The following is an 18,623-nucleotide window of genomic DNA, read 5'->3' on the forward strand; positions in this document are numbered from 1 at the left end:
CCCACTATCCTGGGCCTGGGCGGCATCGGCCCCAGCCATCTGACTGTGCTGTGCTATCTCAGGACCCTGCACATCCACCCCAGGGGACACCTGATGAGAAAGACCCCTTGGCCCACTCCCAGTAGCCGCCCCACTGCCCGCAAGCACCACTGTCTCAGTGGCCCCCGCCCGACCCCTGGGAGCAACCCTCTGATCCCTGTGTGTGCCCCAAGCCTCAACCCCCCCACGGAAATGTCCAGCTGCACCCCCAAGACCCTGCGGAACCAATGGACCCTGGACAAGCAAAGGAGGCCCCAGCGGCACCCCGCGCACCCAAAGGGTGCACCACCATCCGCTCTGGCATCAGGCCAGGAAGAGGACAAGGCCCTGGAAGGCCTACTACGCCAACCAGCAGCACCCCCTCGCCCCTGGGGCCTGCTGCCACTGCTTGATAGCTTCCACTTGCCTGCACACTGTCGAGCCCTCCCAGGGCCAGGTCCTGTGTGGCACCGGTTCCTGTCTGCTCCCGGTCCCACTCACGACCTCCAGGGGGCACCCGATCTCCGCACCCAGTACTCCCCCTAGGCCAACCCTGCTGACCGCGGGGCCCTGCAATCCAAGCTCGGCTCCTTCCGATCCCGGGGCCGCGCTGCCTGGCAGTGATGAGCCTGGCACTGCCACTGCGTCCAAGCCCCACCCCCTCTACATGTGCCCGGCGGAGCCTGCCCAACGTCTCCAGTGCCGAAGCCAGCACTCACAAGGCCAACCATGGCTACTCCCGTCCCAGTCCCAGCACCTACCGTATCCGGGGGACACGGGCTCAAGCGTTGCGGCTGTCTCCTCTGCTGAACCGGACGCTGGCCCCTGTGGCCATCTCAGAAGTGGTGAGGAAGGCTTTCAGACGAAACGCGTCAAGTGGCAAGATTAGTGGACTTATACTGTTTTAATTTTAATATTTATGTTTAATAAATACGTGTTTTTACCTTGATCCTGCATCCTGGGTTTCTGGAGGTAATCACTATCAACATGAACAGAAGTTACCCAGGCTACTACAGGAGTCCACTATACCAGCTATTTATCTCCAATTCACACTTCTAATCTGAGTCAGCTTTTTTAAGTGACTCAGAATCATGTGAGTTGGACCAATAATATGTGGTTTTAATATATGTTTTAACTATATTACCCTATGGTCTTTATTTTTACTTTTTAGGAGAGTATGCAATTTATTGGTAAAAGTAATTTAACGTCTAAATGGCAGTCAATTGAACGGTGCGACTGCATGGGCATGATCTATACACCAAAACTGCCTCAATTAGCTAAATGTTGTTTTCGTGCCTATAGAATCCCTTTAAATAGACCTTCTTGTACCATGACAGGTACACTTTAATGTTCAACATGACTAGCAGTTTAGATACATCTACATTCTGTTATCTAGAAAGTATTATTTACTCAAAATTGTTCAGGGCATACAAATGACGATGTACCACAAACTGTAAGACATGCAATCTGTCCTTACTAAAATAGGACAAACTCTCTGGTTCCACAAATAAATGTGAATTACTGTTTGAAACACAGGAACATTAATTTCCAGACTTCCCTTTTTCTGCTCCCTTATATGAATGTAAACTATATAAGCTATAACTGAGTCAGTTGGTGCATACAGTGGTGTATCCTGGTTTTGTGCTGCCCTAGGCATTACAAAACTGTTGCCCACTGCCCCCCCCCCCCCCCGCTACACTCCCCTTCCCCTGCCACCCCGCCTTCTAAATACAGACACACATACACTAGCTAACAGACACTCACACACTAACAGACACTTACACTCACTAACAGACACACACACACACACTAACAGACACACACACACTCACTAACAGACACACACACACTCACTAACAGACACACACACTAACAGACATACTCACTAACAGACACACTCACTAGCAGACACACACACGTTTATTTTTTTTTTTTTTATTCAATCCCCCCAGCCTCCTTACCTTTGGGAATGCTGGGCTTCCCTGTGGTCCAGTGGGGCTGCTGGGTGGCCGGCCAGTGACTGCAGGCAGCGAGGGAGCACTGATCCTCCTGTACAGTTCCCTCGCGGAGCATCACTCTGCGGCGCGCGAGGGAGCTGAGCAGAGAGCTCACCTTTTTTTGCTGCCCCCTAGAAAGTGCCACCCAAGGCAAATGCCTAGTTTGCCTTGCGGCTAATACGTCCCTGGGTGCATAGTATATGAAAGTTGTCCAGGTGGTTAAACTAATTTAATTTTAAGATAATCCTGTTAAACATGTTTATGTAGTATCTTGCATAAACCCCCATCAAGTTAGTATAGCTGTTTAAATAGTTCTCAATTCACTGCAAAAATACAGAAAATGCTAATATTCATTTAGGGTCCACAGACTCCATCCCATATTAATGTCATGAGGGCAGTACAGTAGGATACAGAAGGCAAAAGCATGATCCCTTTCAAAGCATCCAGGAATTTAAAGTATTTTCCTTCTACAACCTCATGATTTCCCCAAGCAATCTTTTACGGATACATGTTCTTATTAGATTTGGTTTTCTTGCAGTGACCTCAGTAGAAGAACATGTCAGCTTTACATTTTTATTAATGATTCCAGTGACTGTGGTGATCCTAGCTATTTGTTGGCAGATCTAAAGCTGCTATTGGAAATACAGACTGTATGAAAATAAATCAGATGAAACACTGCACATACTGACTCCTACCACCGTGACCTCTTCACATCACTGAACTTGTCATGGTGGTTAGGTGACCATAGTCACATCTGCTTTTAGAACCAGTATTGCCCAATAAGGCATTTTACATTAAAAACAAGTCTGGAATAACCTTTTAATAATACAGAGGTATTTTACACTGTCTATATCTTGGAAGCCCAGCTCCAATATAGGGATATACCCCAAATTAAAACATGCATGCATTTAATTGCACATTTTTTATTAATTGAGAGTATATCTAAAATCAGTTTGCAAAAGTTGCAGTTCTCTTTTGCAAGCCCTCCCCTACTTCCACAGCCCAGACTTTCCCTTCACAGACTTCCACCACAGCTTAATGAGAAGTCTTTGCAAGGCAGGTATCCTTGCTCAAGAGCTGCCTCTTGAGTTTAGCTCCACTGAGCTAACTAAACCAGGAAGTTAAAAGACTGGTTTTCTGCTTGAAAGCAGACAACGAGCTAGGTGAATTTATAAAAAGGTTATTTATAAAAAGAAGACACACTCAACACACATGAAACATTTTGACAAGTTAAAGTGCATTAGGGCTCTAAATTTCCCTTTAAGTGTTACTAAAAGGGTTTTTCATTCTTGAGCCCAGATGGGTTTAATCACAATGTATAAACCACTAAAAATACTATAAAACATCTCCGTGTGCAAATATCAACTGGATCTATAAAAAAAACAATTAATATATGTGGATAAAATTGTGGATAAGTGTAAAGCTGTAGGATCTATTTAATAAGAGAGAATGTAATTCTGCAAAATATAATATAGCTGCTATGTGTAGTGAAAGTCTGGTAGCAAACAGAAGAAAACAATGTGGAAAAAATTATTCAGTTTACGGTTTAGACACTTAAAGCAACACTATAGGCACCCAGACCACTTCAGCTCAATGAAGTGGTCCGGGTGCCAGGTCCAGCTAGGATTAACCCTTTCTTCTATAAACATAGCAGTTTCAGAGAAACTGCTATGCTTATAAATGGGTTAATGCAGCCTCTAGTGGCTGTCTCACTGACAGCCGCTAGAGGCGCTTCCGCGCTTCTCACTGTGATTTTCACAGTGAGAATACGCCAGCGTCCATAGAAAAGCATTGTGAATGCTTTCTATGAGACTGGCTGAATGCGCGCGCGGCTCGTGCCACACATACGCATTCAGCTGAGGAGGTGGAGAGGAGGAGGAGAGACCCCCGCCCGGCGCTGGAGAAAGAGATAAGTTTAACCCCTTCCACCCCCTAGAGCCCGGCGGGAGGGGGGGCAGAGGGTGGGGGCACCCTCAGGGCACTATAGTGCCAGGAAAACGAGTATGTTTTACTGGCACTATAGTGGTCCTTTAAAGCAACACTGTCACCCCTACCCCCTTAAAATGAGTATTAAATACTCATACTGTGTTGCAATTTTATAGTTGCCTGGTACACATCTCCCTCCTTACCTTATGACAGCCATGTCTCACTGTGGTGGAATCTCGGTAAAAATAAATTTAGTAGGCCGAGATTACCACGTGGCATGTGTACGTGCATATGCTGACGTATCGATCAGTAGTGTACGGAGCATGTGCAAGAATACAGGATATAGTATTCCCCCTCCTCCATTGTGCTGGACAAGCCATGCGGTCAAACAGGAAGTTAATTCTTATTTGTGTTGATTGGTTAAGAGAATGTGCGGGTGGAGCTTAATATGGGAGGAGTTATATGCCTATATAAGGAGCCTGCACTATTGTCCGGGGCTCAGATTTTGCTGTATTTTGGTGACGCTAGTCCCTCTGAGTCCCGATCGGTGATCCAATAAAGAATCTCTTCCTTCCTGAAGAAACCTGTGTCCATCTCTCTGTGCTTGGCTTCCGTCAGTTTCTCCGGTATCATTTGGTGCATTGGCCGGGAAGCTCATCGTTCAACGGTAGCTGAGAGGCAGAGGCGTGAGACGGTCTATCTTTGCCCACGTTCTCTACGGCTGCACCCCTGAACTTCTGCGTGGACCTCCCTTCGTCTCGGCGCCACTGGTCTGTTGTCCAGGAGATCATCGGCCTCTACGTGAGAAGTGCTGGGGTGTCCCCGTCGATGAGTGTGAACTCAGGTTCAGGAACGAGGAGGTAAGACAACTGCTGTTTTAGACGGCAGGACCCGCTAGGGGTATACCGATTGTGCGGTAGGCCCAAAGGGGTTTTTGAATCTGTATCTGCCCCCTCTGTCGGAGGGAAGGAGCGAAGGCGCACCGCTCGATCGAACGCTCTTTAGTCAGACCGTTTGATTTGGTTAGTCAGGCAGGGCGCTCTGGTGTAAAATAAGCCCTAGCCGGACACCGGTGTCTTGTCTAGACTAGCGTTCTAGGGTGTATATTTTGTTCGCTAGGTCGGAGGGACCGGGAGACTAAGCGGCGTCTGTGTAAATCCGGTTCGCTAGTTCTCATCCTATCTGGGCTAAGTGGGAAGGCGTGTAAATTTGGAACCCACTAGACTTTTGATAGTACGACTAAGAGGCGTCTGTGTAAATTCGGTCCTCTAGCTCGTTGTATAGTGCGACTAAGAGGCGTCTGTGTAAATTCGGTTCTCTAGCTCGCTATATATGTGGTGATTGGGCAGTGTGGCTAACCAAAACGTATGTAGATTGTTTTTAGGTAGTCCATTCAAGGTACTGGCCAATAGTTTAGTTGGGAATTGTAAATGTGTTAGCGATTGTTTAGTAAAGTGTATATCTTGTTAGATAGCGCGAGCTCAGCCGTCTAGCGAGAGTGTTAATAGTGTGTTGCTGTATTATAGTGCACGGTACCATAACCCTGTATATTTACTGACATTGTATAATAAGTACTAATCATTGTCGTCCATTGCATGTTTAACACCATAACCACTAATAATTGTATTGTGACCTTAACTTGTGCTTTGACCTATGCTAACCGTACTGTAACCGCTATTTGTAAAAGACGATGTTACTGGGGTGTGTTATAGACGGGTAATTCGTATATAGAGAATTATAGCGTGGGTGACTGTATAGTTACGCCAAAGGGCATAATATTGATTATATAGTGACTGGTGTAGCAGCTGTGTGTGTACGGGAATTCCCTGAGTGATTATTGTTATTGTGTACGTTTCACTTGGTAACCGTACCACGTGGTGCTGTTGCCAGAGGAAACGGGTGTGACTGTTGAATAGTACGCGTGTATAGTATTCGTTGTCGACGACGTTCCATTGTTTAATATGGGTGCGTCGCAGTCAACGATTCCGGATCCCTTAGGATGTATGGTTAAGAATTTTAAAAAGGGATTCAAAATTTGTGATTTTGGGGTTAAGATGTCTCCTGTACGTTTGGTCACTTTGTGCACTAGGGAGTGGCCTACTTTGGTTGCGGCATGGCCGCCACGTGGCAGTTTGGATCCAACTCTGGTACAGCGCTTACACGTGGCTGTATCAGGTAGGCCTGAACTTTACGGCCAGTTTCCTTATATTGACTGTTGGAGACAGGCCGTAAATGACTCGCCAAAATGGCTCCAGACATGCCACGAGGAGCAGTGTCGCCTCATGGTAGCTAGGACTTGTTCGTCCACTAGGACTGGTGTTAGGCCCATTTTGGACACGCCCCCTGAGTCCGAGATCCCTTTGCCGCCCCCTTACTTTCCGTTAAGAAGAAGTGACGCAAACGCAGGAAGTCCTGCACCCCTCCCCTCATTACCCTCATCCACTTCCGCTTCCTCCTTCAGTACAGGATCCACCCCCCCTCGTACTAAATCTCCCCTTCCGGAACCAGAACCCACCCCCATTAAAAACGAATATCCTGATTTGGCGCCACTTCAGACTTCCGGTCAAGCTTCATCTAGCTCGGCCCGAAGTGTTCTATTTACCACCTTTTCCCAAAACCAACCTCCCACATCCCCATACCCTATCTCTCCCCGACCGGAACCCATGACTGACGCCTCTCTACGTAGCCCCATCCAAACCCGGCAGTTGACTGGTGCCCAACAATTAAAGCATTATCAGATGCCTCTTCGCCTAAATCCCGGGTCAGCTTATATCGATGCCGCAGGTCAAATGGCACACGCTGACCCAGTCTTCGTATATGTCCCATTTACCACTACCGACCTTTTAAACTGGAAGACCCATAATTCCTCGTATACTGAGAAACCACAAGCCATGACTGATCTGTTCACCTCAATAGTACAGACGCATAATCCGACATGGGCTGATTGCCAGCAGTTACTAATGACTTTATTTAACAATGAGGAAAGGACAAGAATAAATCAAGCAGCCATTAAAGCATTAGAAGATAGAGCCCGTGCTTTGAACCAAGCTAATCCAGCAGCATGGGCCGCAACACATTATCCCAACACTGATCCCGATTGGAACGTAAATGGTGCTGATATGGTTCAACTCAGAGCCTATAGAGACGCTATAATTGCTGGCATGAAAGCCGGAGGAAAGAAAGCCATTAACATGTCGAAGACAGTTGAGGTGATTCAGAAAAGCGATGAAGCGCCCAGTGTCTTTTATGACCGATTATTGGAGGCATACCGCTTGTATACCCTCTTTAATCCGGAAGACGCAGACAATTCCCGAATGGTTAACTCCGCCTTTGTCAGCCAAGCATACGGAGATATTAAGCGCAAGCTACAAAAGTTAGAAGGGTTTGCAGGTATGTCAATCACCCAACTAATGGAGGTAGCAAATAAGGTCTATATGAACAGGGATACAGAAAATAAGAAAGAGGAAGAGCGCAAGATGCGTAAAAAGGCTGATATGCTAGCGGTAGCGATCGCAGGCGTAGATAGACGGGGCCCAGATAGAGGCGATAGTAGATGGAATGAGGAACCTCTAAGTAAAAATCAGTGCGCTTACTGTAGGGAAGAAGGGCATTGGAGAAATGAGTGCCCGCGAAGGGAACAGTCTGAGAGAGACAGACCTAGGACAGGTTACGGAAACTTTAGAGGCAGAGCGAGAGGTAGAGGAGGCCCCGGAGGGAGTAATGGTTATAGAGGGAGTAATGGGAACAGAGGAAGTGTTAGGGAAGACAGGTATATTCCAGCAGCGCAAAGGTCCCGCGATAGAGAAGGTAGGGACTTCGTAGGATTGGCTGACACGGTCATGGAGGACTATTGATACCGACCGGGCTCCATCCCCCTTGGTCGAGCGGAGCCTATGGTCGATGTATCAATAGGGGGGAAAAGGAGTGCGTTCATGATCGACACTGGTGCTGAACATTCAGTGGTGACTAATCTAGTTGCTCCTCCATCTGGAAGGACTATTACTGTGATAGGAGCAACTGGAAGAAGTGCTGAAAAACCGGTTCTTAAAAGTCGACTCTGTACATTGGGAGGCCACGTAGTAAAACACCAATTCCTTTATATGCCTGAATGTCCAGTCCAATTGCTGGGACGTGATATGCTATCAAAATTACAAGCGCAGATTACGTTCCTACCAAATGGAACAACATCCTTAAAGTTTAATGGACCCTCAGGTATTATGACTTTATCCGTACCAAAGGAAGAAGAGTGGCGACTTTATACAGTGTTGACTAGCCAAAACCCTAGGAGTGATGAGACATTGTTTAACATACCAGGAGTTTGGGCAGAGAACAACCCACCAGGACTGGCCCGCAATATTCCACCTATAAAAATTGAACTGAAACTTGGGGTTTATCCAGTAAGCCTAAGACAATACCACATCCCACAGAAGGCTAAGAAGAACATCCAATCCTATCTGGATAAGTTCATACGGTATGGTATCCTAAAATTCTGTACTTCCCCCTGGAACACCCCATTGCTGCCTGTTCAAAAGCCCGGTACAGATGAGTATCGACCTGTGCAGGACTTAAGAGCAGTCAATGATGCGGTTGTTAGTATACATCCAGTTGTACCCAATCCATATAACCTGCTTGCTTTAATTCCGGGCGGGGCTACTTACTTCACAGTCTTAGATCTCAAAGATGCCTTCTTTTGCCTCCGAATTGCCGCAGAAAGTCAATGTATTTTCGCTTTCCAATGGGAGAACGCTGTAACGGGCTCAAAACGCCAAATGACTTGGACAAGACTGCCCCAAGGGTTTAAAAATTCACCTACCCTATTTGGTTCAGCCCTAAGTCAAGATCTACTGGATTTTGAGTCCATCCCAGGAGAGTGTGTCTTGTTACAATACGTAGATGACTTGTTGATAGCAGCAGTTACAAAAGAAAAATGTCAGCAAGCAACGCACGATCTACTACACATTCTCTGGAAGGCAGGATACAAGGTGTCTAGAAAGAAGGCTCAGTTGTGTTTGCCAACTGTCAAATATCTGGGATTCCATATCTCTGAAGGTCAAAGGATCATGGGGCCAGAGAGAAAAGAAGCTGTCTGCCAAATACCAATACCCAAGAATAGAAGACAAGTGCGAGAATTCTTGGGGGCAGCAGGCTTCTGTAGGATATGGATTCCCAGCTATGCGATACTAGCAAAACCTCTGTACGCAGCCATCAATGGTACAGAGCACGACCCCTTCTTATGGACCCAAGAACAGCAAACGGCATTTGAAGATGTGAAGAAGGCTTTGATGAGTGCCCCAGCATTAGGTCTACCTGATCACACACGACCATTCTACTTATATGTACACGAGCAAAGAAGAATGGCTGTGGGAGTATTGACACAGTACTTGGGATCATGGCAAAGACCTGTTGCCTACATGTCTAAGCAACTGGATGCAGTGGCCAGCGGACTTCCACCTTGTCTAAGAGCCGTAGCTGCAGCCGCCCTGCTAGTAGCTGAAGCCGATAAACTCACTCTGGGTCAAGAACTTTATGTACGAGTCCCACATGCAGTACAGACGTTGTTGGATTACAAAGGAAATCATTGGTTTAGTAACAGCCGTATGACCAAGTATCAAGCAATGTTGTGTGAAAACCCAAGAGTGCATTTAGAGACTGTAAACACCTTAAATCCAGCTACCCTTTTGCCACAACCTACTGAAAGTCAACATGATTGTTTGGAAGTAATGGATGAAGTATTTTCAAGTAGACCAGATCTTCGTGATTTTCCCATCCAGAACCCCGATGTTCAATATTATACCGACGGCAGTAGTTATGTGAAAGAAGGGATCCGCTATGCAGGATATGCAGTGACAACAATAGACAAGGTGATAGAAGCTCGGCCACTGGCGAAAGGAACATCAGCACAAAAGCCAGAATTAATAGCACTAACACGAGCGTTACAATTGGCTGAAGGTTTAAGAGTAAATATCTATACGGACTCTAAGTATGCGTTTTTAACCACTCATGCCCACGGAGCTTTGTATAAAGAAAGAGGACTATTGAATTCAGAAGGCAAAGAAATCAAGTACGCAGCTGAAATCCTACAACTATTGGAAGCAGTGTGGGAGCCGAAAGAAGTCGGTATTATTCATTGTCGAGCGCATCTGAGAGGAGATGGTGATGTAACCAAAGGAAATCGGATGGCAGATAGTGCAGCTAAGCGTGCTGCTGAATCAGGAAGACAGGAGTATGTGGGGCATATAGCTGCTCTTATACCAACTCCACTGTCCCAATGGACTCCAGTTTATACAGCTCAAGAAGAGGAGTGGTTAAAGACTGAACCGGGAAAGTATTTGGAGAACAAGTGGTATCAGCTAGAAGATGGAAGAATAGTTATACCAGCATCGCTAGCGGTAGAAATTGTCCAAAATTATCACAACGGGACACATTCTGGGAGAGACAGTACTGAAGAATCTCTTAGAAAACATTTCTACATACCAAGATTGTCCAACTTGACTCAGGCCATTGTACGCAGATGTGTAACGTGTGCTAAGAATAATGCAAGACAAGGACCAGTAAAGCCACCAGGAGTCCAGTTTATGGGGGGACTCCCCATGTCCGATCTACAAATAGACTTTACAGTGATGCCTAAATCGGGTGGACATCGTTACCTGCTGGTAATTGTGTGCACCTATTCAGGCTGGGTAGAAGCATGTCCTACTCGTACAGAGAAAGCAGGAGAAGTTGTGAGATTCCTGCTACGAGAAATAATACCCCGATATGGACTACCCTGTTCTATAGGATCGGACAATGGTCCAGCTTTTGTTCACCAGTGCCTACAACAACTGACTCATATGCTTGGTATAAAGTGGAGGCTTCATACTGCATATAGACCCCAGAGTTCTGGTAAGGTAGAGAGAATGAATAGAACTATAAAGAACCAGTTGGCTAAAATGTGTCAGGAAACCCAACTTAAGTGGAACGTTCTCTTACCTATAGCTCTATTGCGAATCCGCAGTACCCCTACCAGAAGGATGGGCCTCTCTCCTTTTGAAATCATGTATGGGCGACCACCTCCCGTACTTGGTAACTTAAGGGGGGATTTGAGTCAGTTGGGAGAAGGAATTACTCGGCAGCAGGTTGTAGAGTTGGGTAAGACTATGGAGGAGGTACAGAAATGGGTACAAGATAGATTACCTGTGAATATTTATCCCCCTGTTCATAGTTATCATCCAGGAGACCAAGTGTGGATTAAAGAGTGGAATAATGTACCGTTAGGGCCCAAGTGGAGAGGTCCTTATGTTGTTCTTTTGTCTACCCCTACAGCGATAAAAGTAGCAGAAGTGACTCCGTGGATACATCACTCCAGGGTTAAACCAGCAGCAGTCGATTCTTGGCAAGTTACAGCAGATCCAGAGAATCCCTGCAAGATCCGGTTAAAACGCACTACTCAGTCGGAGTAACGAGGAATTATTGTGGATTACAAATTTTATTGTTACAGGTGTGAGTGAGAAGGCCATAATAAAGCCTGTCCGCTTACCATCACATAGTGTATAAGCCAGGAAAGTCTCGAAGGGACACCTGTGAAGACGAGCAGAACTCCATTCCCTGCAGCCCTCACATCCTGGAAGCTGAGGTTCCATCGCACGGACGAAGACTGAGGATGACGGCGAAAGATGTGCTTTTGATTGTGTTTATTTACATGTGTTTTTATATTCAGGAAGGTAGAGGTACCGACACTCCTAGCTGTGAGGTATGCATTAAGACTACGAGAACAGGTAACCATATTTCCCAAACCCTAATTTGGCATTCACAATACGAGTGTAAAGGAGAGGTATCAAGATGTAGATACCTAAATATAGACTATAGTGTGTGCCATTTAGGAGTAGGAGAACCTAAGTGCTTCAGTCCGGAGTATCAACCTCGTACAATTTGGTTGACTCTCAGGAATGGAGATCCTCAGGGGACCCTAATTAATAAGACGGTGTTAGAATCCGTACATTCTTCGGGTGTTCTGCTATTTGATGCGTGTAAAGCGATATCGAGTGGTAGAAAGCCGTGGAATGTATGTGGGGATCTTAGATGGGAGAGGACGTATGGGTCTAACGATAAATACATTTGTCCCAGTAGTAAAAATAAATATGTGAGTCCTAGATGCCCAAATAAAGACTATAACTTTTGTCCATATTGGTCTTGTGTGGGGTGGGCGACTTGGGGACAGACAGTAGACAAAGACATGATAGTGACTAAGTTGCCGACTAGCCCTTATTGTAAGTCTATGGAATGCAACCCAGTCCATATACTCATTAATAACCCCGACAAGTTCTTAGATAAGTATGGAAATTTATTTGGGTTTCAGATATACGGGACGGGTTTAGATCCTGGGACATTATTGTTTATAGGAATAGAGACTGATACGGTATCCTCCCAGACTCATCAAGTATATCATTCCTTTTATGAAGAGATGAGTATAGATAATAAGATCCCCCATAATGCTAAAAACCTGTTCATAGACCTAGCTGAAAGTATTGCCGGTAGTCTTAATGTTACCAACTGCTATGTGTGTGGAGGTACTAACATGGGAGACCAATGGCCTTGGGAAGCAAAGGAGGTAATGTCCGGTTCTGAGGCAGTTGACCAATTAATATCTACACAAGCCGATTATCATATGAGTGTTAGAGGTAAATCTGAGTGGAGATTAAAGACCTCCATCATAGGTTATGTTTGCATAGCAAGGAAAGGAATAATGTATAATACTTCTGTAGGAGAATTAACTTGTCTAGGGCAAAAAGCTTATGATGATGATACAAAGAATACAACTTGGTGGTCGGCTTCAAATGTCTCAGAACCATCAAACCCGTTTGCTAGATACGCCAATTTAAAGGACGTGTGGTTTGATCTATCCATCACATCTACCTGGAGAGCCCCAGCAAATTTGTACTGGATCTGTGGTAAGAAAGCCTATTCGGAGCTGCCACAGGACTGGGAAGGGGCATGTGTGTTGGGTATGCTCAAACCATCCTTCTTCTTGTTACCGATTGAAACAGGTGAGACTTTAGGTGTTAAAGTGTATGATGTGAATCATAGGAAGAAAAGGGGACCCATAGAGATAGGCACCTGGGAAGATAATGAATGGCCTCCCCAGCGTATCATAGATTATTATGGGCCAGCCACGTGGGCTGAGGATGGTACCTTTGGTTATAGAACCCCTATTTATATGCTCAACCGTATTATAAGATTACAGGCGGTGGTTGAGATTATCACAAATGAGACATCACAAGCGCTCAATCTTCTAGCGAAGCATAACACCAGGATGAGGACAGCAGTCTACCAAAATAGATTAGCCTTGGATTACCTTTTGGTAGTAGAGGGAGGTGTATGTGGGAAGTTTAACCTAAGCAATTGCTGTCTTCAAATAGACGACGAAGGGCAAGCAATAGCTGAGCTTACTAGCCATATGGTTAAACTAGCGCATGTGCCTACTCAGGTATGGAAAGTGTACAATCCAAGTAGTTGGTTTGGTAGCTGGTATGAGTGGTTTGGAGGGCTTAAGGCAGTGGTAGGTGGAGTCCTACTGATTTTACTGTTGTGTCTACTCCTACCGTGTCTTATACCCTTAGTAGTTAGGTCTGTGCAAAGCCTGATAGGAAGTATAGCAGAGAGGAAGGCTGCTGCACAGATAATGGCGATATATAAGTATAAGGCTCTAGATCAAGGAGAACCAATGCAGGAAGATGAGTGTTAAAAGATTCACATCATAAGATAAGTCTGGTCTGGTTCAAGGTAACTTGCGGTGTAAGCAAAACTAAGGTTATGTGATGCCTCAAGTAATTGTAAAATATCAAGAGGCATCAAAGGGGGGAATGTGGTGGAATCTCGGTAAAAATAAATTTAGTAGGCCGAGATTACCACGTGGCATGTGTACGTGCATATGCTGACGTATCGATCAGTTAGTTGCACGAGGCAAGATACGATCAGTAGTGTACGGAGCATGTGCAAGAATACAGGATATAGTATTCCCCCTCCTCCATTGTGCTGGACAAGCCATGCGGTCAAACAGGAAGTTAATTCTTATTTGTGTTGATTGGTTAAGAGAATGTGCGGGTGGAGCTTAATATGGGAGGAGTTATATGCCTATATAAGGAGCCTGCACTATTGTCCGGGGCTCAGATTTTGCTGTATTTTGGTGACGCTAGTCCCTCTGAGTCCCGATCGGTGATCCAATAAAGAATCTCTTCCTTCCTGAAGAAACCTGTGTCCATCTCTCTGTGCTTGGCTTCCGTCAGTTTCTCCGGTATCATCACTATTACCCTCCCACCTATCTTCCTAATTACACCTTCTTTGATTTCCCTTCATGTATACCTTCTTCTATGCTTCCCTAGCCCTAGCCCAGCCCACTATCACACCTTCATTTAAAGCCAAATCTGATGATACATGACAGCAGAACAGATTGGGAGAGAAGTTGGCCCTGCGTTGGGTTCAAGGTAAGTTTTTAGATAGTTAATATTTTTTTTACAAAAAACAGCGCAAAATGCAAAATGATGCAAAAGAAAGGACATTTTTAAAAACTGTTTAAATGATTGCAGAAACCCCTTAAGCTTGATTTAACCAGCTCTCAGTGTGCCTTTTATTATAGTCTGCTATAGAAATGCAGTGTAGACTTGGGGGAAAACACCAGGGAGAGTACACGAACATGTTTTGTGCTGCTATGGTACTTCCTCAGAGACTAAGGACATACCCTTATGGCACAAAATGCATTAGCGTTACTTTCCCAGTGTATGTTGTTGACTGCAGGCGGCGAGGGAGCACTGATCCTCCTCTTCAGTTCCCTCGCGCGCTGCAGATCGATGCCGGGAGCATCCGGGGGAAAATGTCTGTACCACATTTTCTGTAACAGACTGAACAAAAATCTATTTGTATTATACTGAAAGTAGTCCTGTGTTTGTCCTGCCATTAACCCCTTAAGGACACATGACGTGTGTGACATGTCATGATTCCCTTTTATTCCAGAAGTTTGGTCCTTAAGGGGTTAAACAGGCATTAAACATGTCATTTCCAGAGAAGTGACAATACAACTTTAAGCTAAAGTGCTTCAGTTATGTTTAAAGAATTTACACATTGACAATATAATAGGCCTTTTGGAATAATAAGAACTAACATCATGACCAAATTGGGTTGCAAAGCTATGTGGAAATCTTTAACCTGTCCTTGTCTCTTTATAGTTATACATATTTTTGGTTGTTTTTGAGAATTCACAGTGAATTTTGAATACATTTTAGAGCAATGTAGCCGAGCTGAAAGCATATCGGACAAAGAAGATTTTGGTTTTAAAATGTAAATTAAATTCACTCTCAAAGGAAAACTATAGGCAACCACATCACTTCATCTAATTGAAGTGGTCTTCAGTAAGCCTTACTTCAGTAGTGGGGAAAGTGATGGAAACCATGTTAAAGGATAGGATTGTTGAACATCTAAAAACACATGGATTTCAAGATCAGAGACAACATGGGTTTACTTCAGGGAGATCATGCCAAACTAATCTTATTGATTTTTTTGATTGGGTAACTAAAATTATAGATAAGGGTGGTGCAGTAGACATTGCTTACCTAGATTTCAGTAAGGCTTTTGACACTGTTGCACATAGAAGGCTTATCAATAAACTGCAATCTTTGAGTTTGGATTCCAATATTGTTGAATGGGTAAGGCAGTGGCTGAGTGACAGGCAACAGAGGGTTGTAGTCAATGGAGTATATTCGAAGCTTGGGCTTGTCACCAGTGGGGTACCTCAGGGATCTGTACTTGGACCCATTCTCTTTAATATTTTTATTAGTGATATTGCAGAAGGTCTTGATGGTAAGGTGTGTCTTTTTGCGGATGATACTAAGATATGTAACAGGGTTGATGTTCCAGGAGGGATAAGCCAAATGGAAAATGATTTAGGTAGACTAGAAAAATGGTCAGAGTTGTGGCAACTGACATTTAATGTGGATAAGTGCAAGATAATGCATCTTGGACGTAAAAACCCAAGGGCAGAGTACAGAATATTTGATAGAGTCCTAACCTCAACATCTGAGGAAAGGGATTTAGGGGTGATTATTTCTGAGGACTTAAAGGTAGGCAGACAATGTAATAGAGCAGCAGGAAATGCTAGCAGAATGCTTGGTTGTATAGGGAGAGGTATTAGCAGTAGAAAGAGGGAAGTGCTCATGCCATTGTACAGAACACTGGTGAGACCTCACTTGGAGTACTGTACACAGTACTGGAGACCATATCTTCAGAAGGATATTGATACCTTAGAGAGAGTTCAAAGAAGGGCTACTAAACTGGTTCATGGATTGCAGGATAAAACTTACCAGGAAAGGTTAAAGGATCTTAACATGTATAGCTTGGAGGAAAGACGAGACAGGGGGGATATGATAGAAACATTTAAATACATAAAGGGAATCAACACAGTAAAGGAGGAGACTATATTTAAAAGAAGAAAAACTACCACAACCAGAGGACATAGTCTAAAATTAGAAGGACAAAGGTTTAAAAATAATATCAGGAAGTATTACTTTACTGAGAGGGTAGTGGATGCATGGAATAGCCTTCCAGCTGAAGTGGTAGAGGTTAACACAGTAAAGGAGTTTAAGCATGCGTGGGATAGGCATAAGGCTATCCTAACTATAAGATAATGCCAGGGACTAATGAAAGTATTTAGAAAACTGGGCAGACTAGATGGGCCGAATGGTTCTTATCTGCCGTCACATTCTATGTTTCTATGTTTCTATGTCTGAGTGCAGTACCCCTATCCCCTTAACCCTGCAAGTGACAGCATTGCAATTTTCCAGATAGCCACTAGAGGCACTTGCTCGATTCACTCAGAATTTAACCCCATGAAACGACGCTGTATGTCCTCACGCTGTGCAGAACAGCATCTGCAAAATCTCCAAAGGAAAGCATTGATTTATTGCTTTCCTATGGGGAATGTCTAAAGCGCGCTTGCCATGCAAGCGCATTACGTTCCAAGTTCTGATATTTGAGAAAGAGTAGGGTGATTCAGCACCAAGGGATATCAGTGCTGGAAACAGGTAAGTGAAAAACTGATTTTAACGATTTAATTGCCGTAGGGAGGGAGGTAGAGAAAGAGGCAAACTAGTGTTAGGAATACAGTTTTGTATTCATAACACTATAGTGTTCCTACAATTCCTGGCAGTTCACACTTCATTAAATAACCTTGCCTTTCTTCTACCAGTATTTTGAACACAGGTTTTAGTTCTTCATATGTTCATTGCACAGTTATGTCTAATTCATTTTGTTCAAAATGTGTGCTTATTTGCAGGAATGAATGCCTCTAATTATTGTTCTGTATTATAGGTTTCTACAAGATCTTGGCTTTTCCTCTGAAGAAGTATTTGTTTTCAGAGAATAAATCTGTTCTTCCACAAAATGCACTTAACAAAGTGACCTAGTCAACCGCATCAGATTTGGACTATGCATTTACTGTGGTGTTTGGTTGTATATGAGGAGTATATGAATATACTTACCAGGAACAAGCAAGAACCTTTGACCCAGCATCTAGCAATATCTTATTCTGCATTTTATATGTAATATAAATTATGGAGTTTGATGTCAATTCTGAATACCTGATTTTGTACATTGTAATAGCCTTTATTTCAAAATAAACCCTTTATTTCTCAGTCTCAATGTTACATAGTTTCTAACTATATGAAATACTTACTGATCACTAATTTAGACACTTCAATTCTTTTTATCATAACCAACTATTTAAATCGCCTTATAAAAGAATTCTTCAATTCTGCTACAGTCACCGTTCAGCTGTTTTTGCTTAAACTTTGCAATTTGGTTTTCAGCTCACTGCAATTCAGAGTTTAGTGAATAAACCTCTGTGACATTGTATTTGCTTTCATGAGGGGGCAGCAAGATTGATCTTTGCCTAGGGCAGCAAAAATCCTTGCACCGCCCTGACCACAGTCCGCGTTGCCATGCTACAAATGTAAGGGGTGCAGGCACAGGAGTGGAAAAGGGAGACCACAAAGGGACGTGGGGGATAAAGAGGCACACAAATGGGTCATGGAGACTGACAGGAAACTAGGAAGGAAGAGACACACAGGGAGCTAGGGAGGAAGAGACACAGAGGGCCTTTGCAATAGAAAAAAGACACGGGGGAAGGGCACGGAGGTACTGGGGGAGAGACACGGTGGTGCAGGGGGGGGAGAGACATGCGGCGGGGGCCGGAGGGAGAAACACACACTGGAGAGGCTTGGGGGGGGGAGAGAGACACAGAGGAGCTGAGAGAGAAAAACACATGGAGGGGCTGGGGGTGACCTACAGTTGGGCTTGGGTTAAGGAACACGCAGAGGGGCTGAGGAAAAGTAAAAAAATAAATTAAAAAAAACACACAGGGGCTGGGGAAGTAAGAGAGGGTGGAAAAAGAGTATTGGAAAGGGTGAACACACAAAAGGGGCTGGGAGAAGAAGGCAAACAGGCTGGGTGGATGGGCAAAAAGACAGGGGGATGGGGGGAAGAGACACAAATAGGCTCAGGTCAACTACTGGCTCTTTTCCAACACAGTGCGGACAGGGGGTCCCTACCAAAGGAAATGCTAATGGCCCATATCTCAACACTACCTAAAGCAGGGAAAGCCACTACTGCCTGCAAGAACGTTAGACTGATATCCCTGCTTAATTGTGATGCAAAGAT

General features: G+C 44.5%; 1 protein-coding gene across 1 annotated transcript in view; it reads left to right on the forward strand.

The window, feature by feature from the left end:
* The window catches only part of LOC134587017 (cytochrome b5 reductase 4), a 267,126-nt gene extending 249,657 nt beyond the window's left edge, over positions 1-17,469 (forward strand). The window contains exon 15 of the mRNA XM_063443061.1: positions 17,277-17,469. Within this exon, the coding sequence (XP_063299131.1) occupies positions 17,277-17,331 (55 nt within the window). The 3' untranslated portion in view covers positions 17,332-17,469. The remainder of the gene's footprint in view (positions 1-17,276) is intronic.
* The last annotated feature ends 1,154 nt before the right edge of the window (positions 17,470-18,623 follow it).

This window comes from Pelobates fuscus, chromosome 2 (genome assembly GCF_036172605.1).
Source record: "Pelobates fuscus isolate aPelFus1 chromosome 2, aPelFus1.pri, whole genome shotgun sequence".
NCBI lineage: Eukaryota > Metazoa > Chordata > Amphibia > Anura > Pelobatidae > Pelobates > Pelobates fuscus.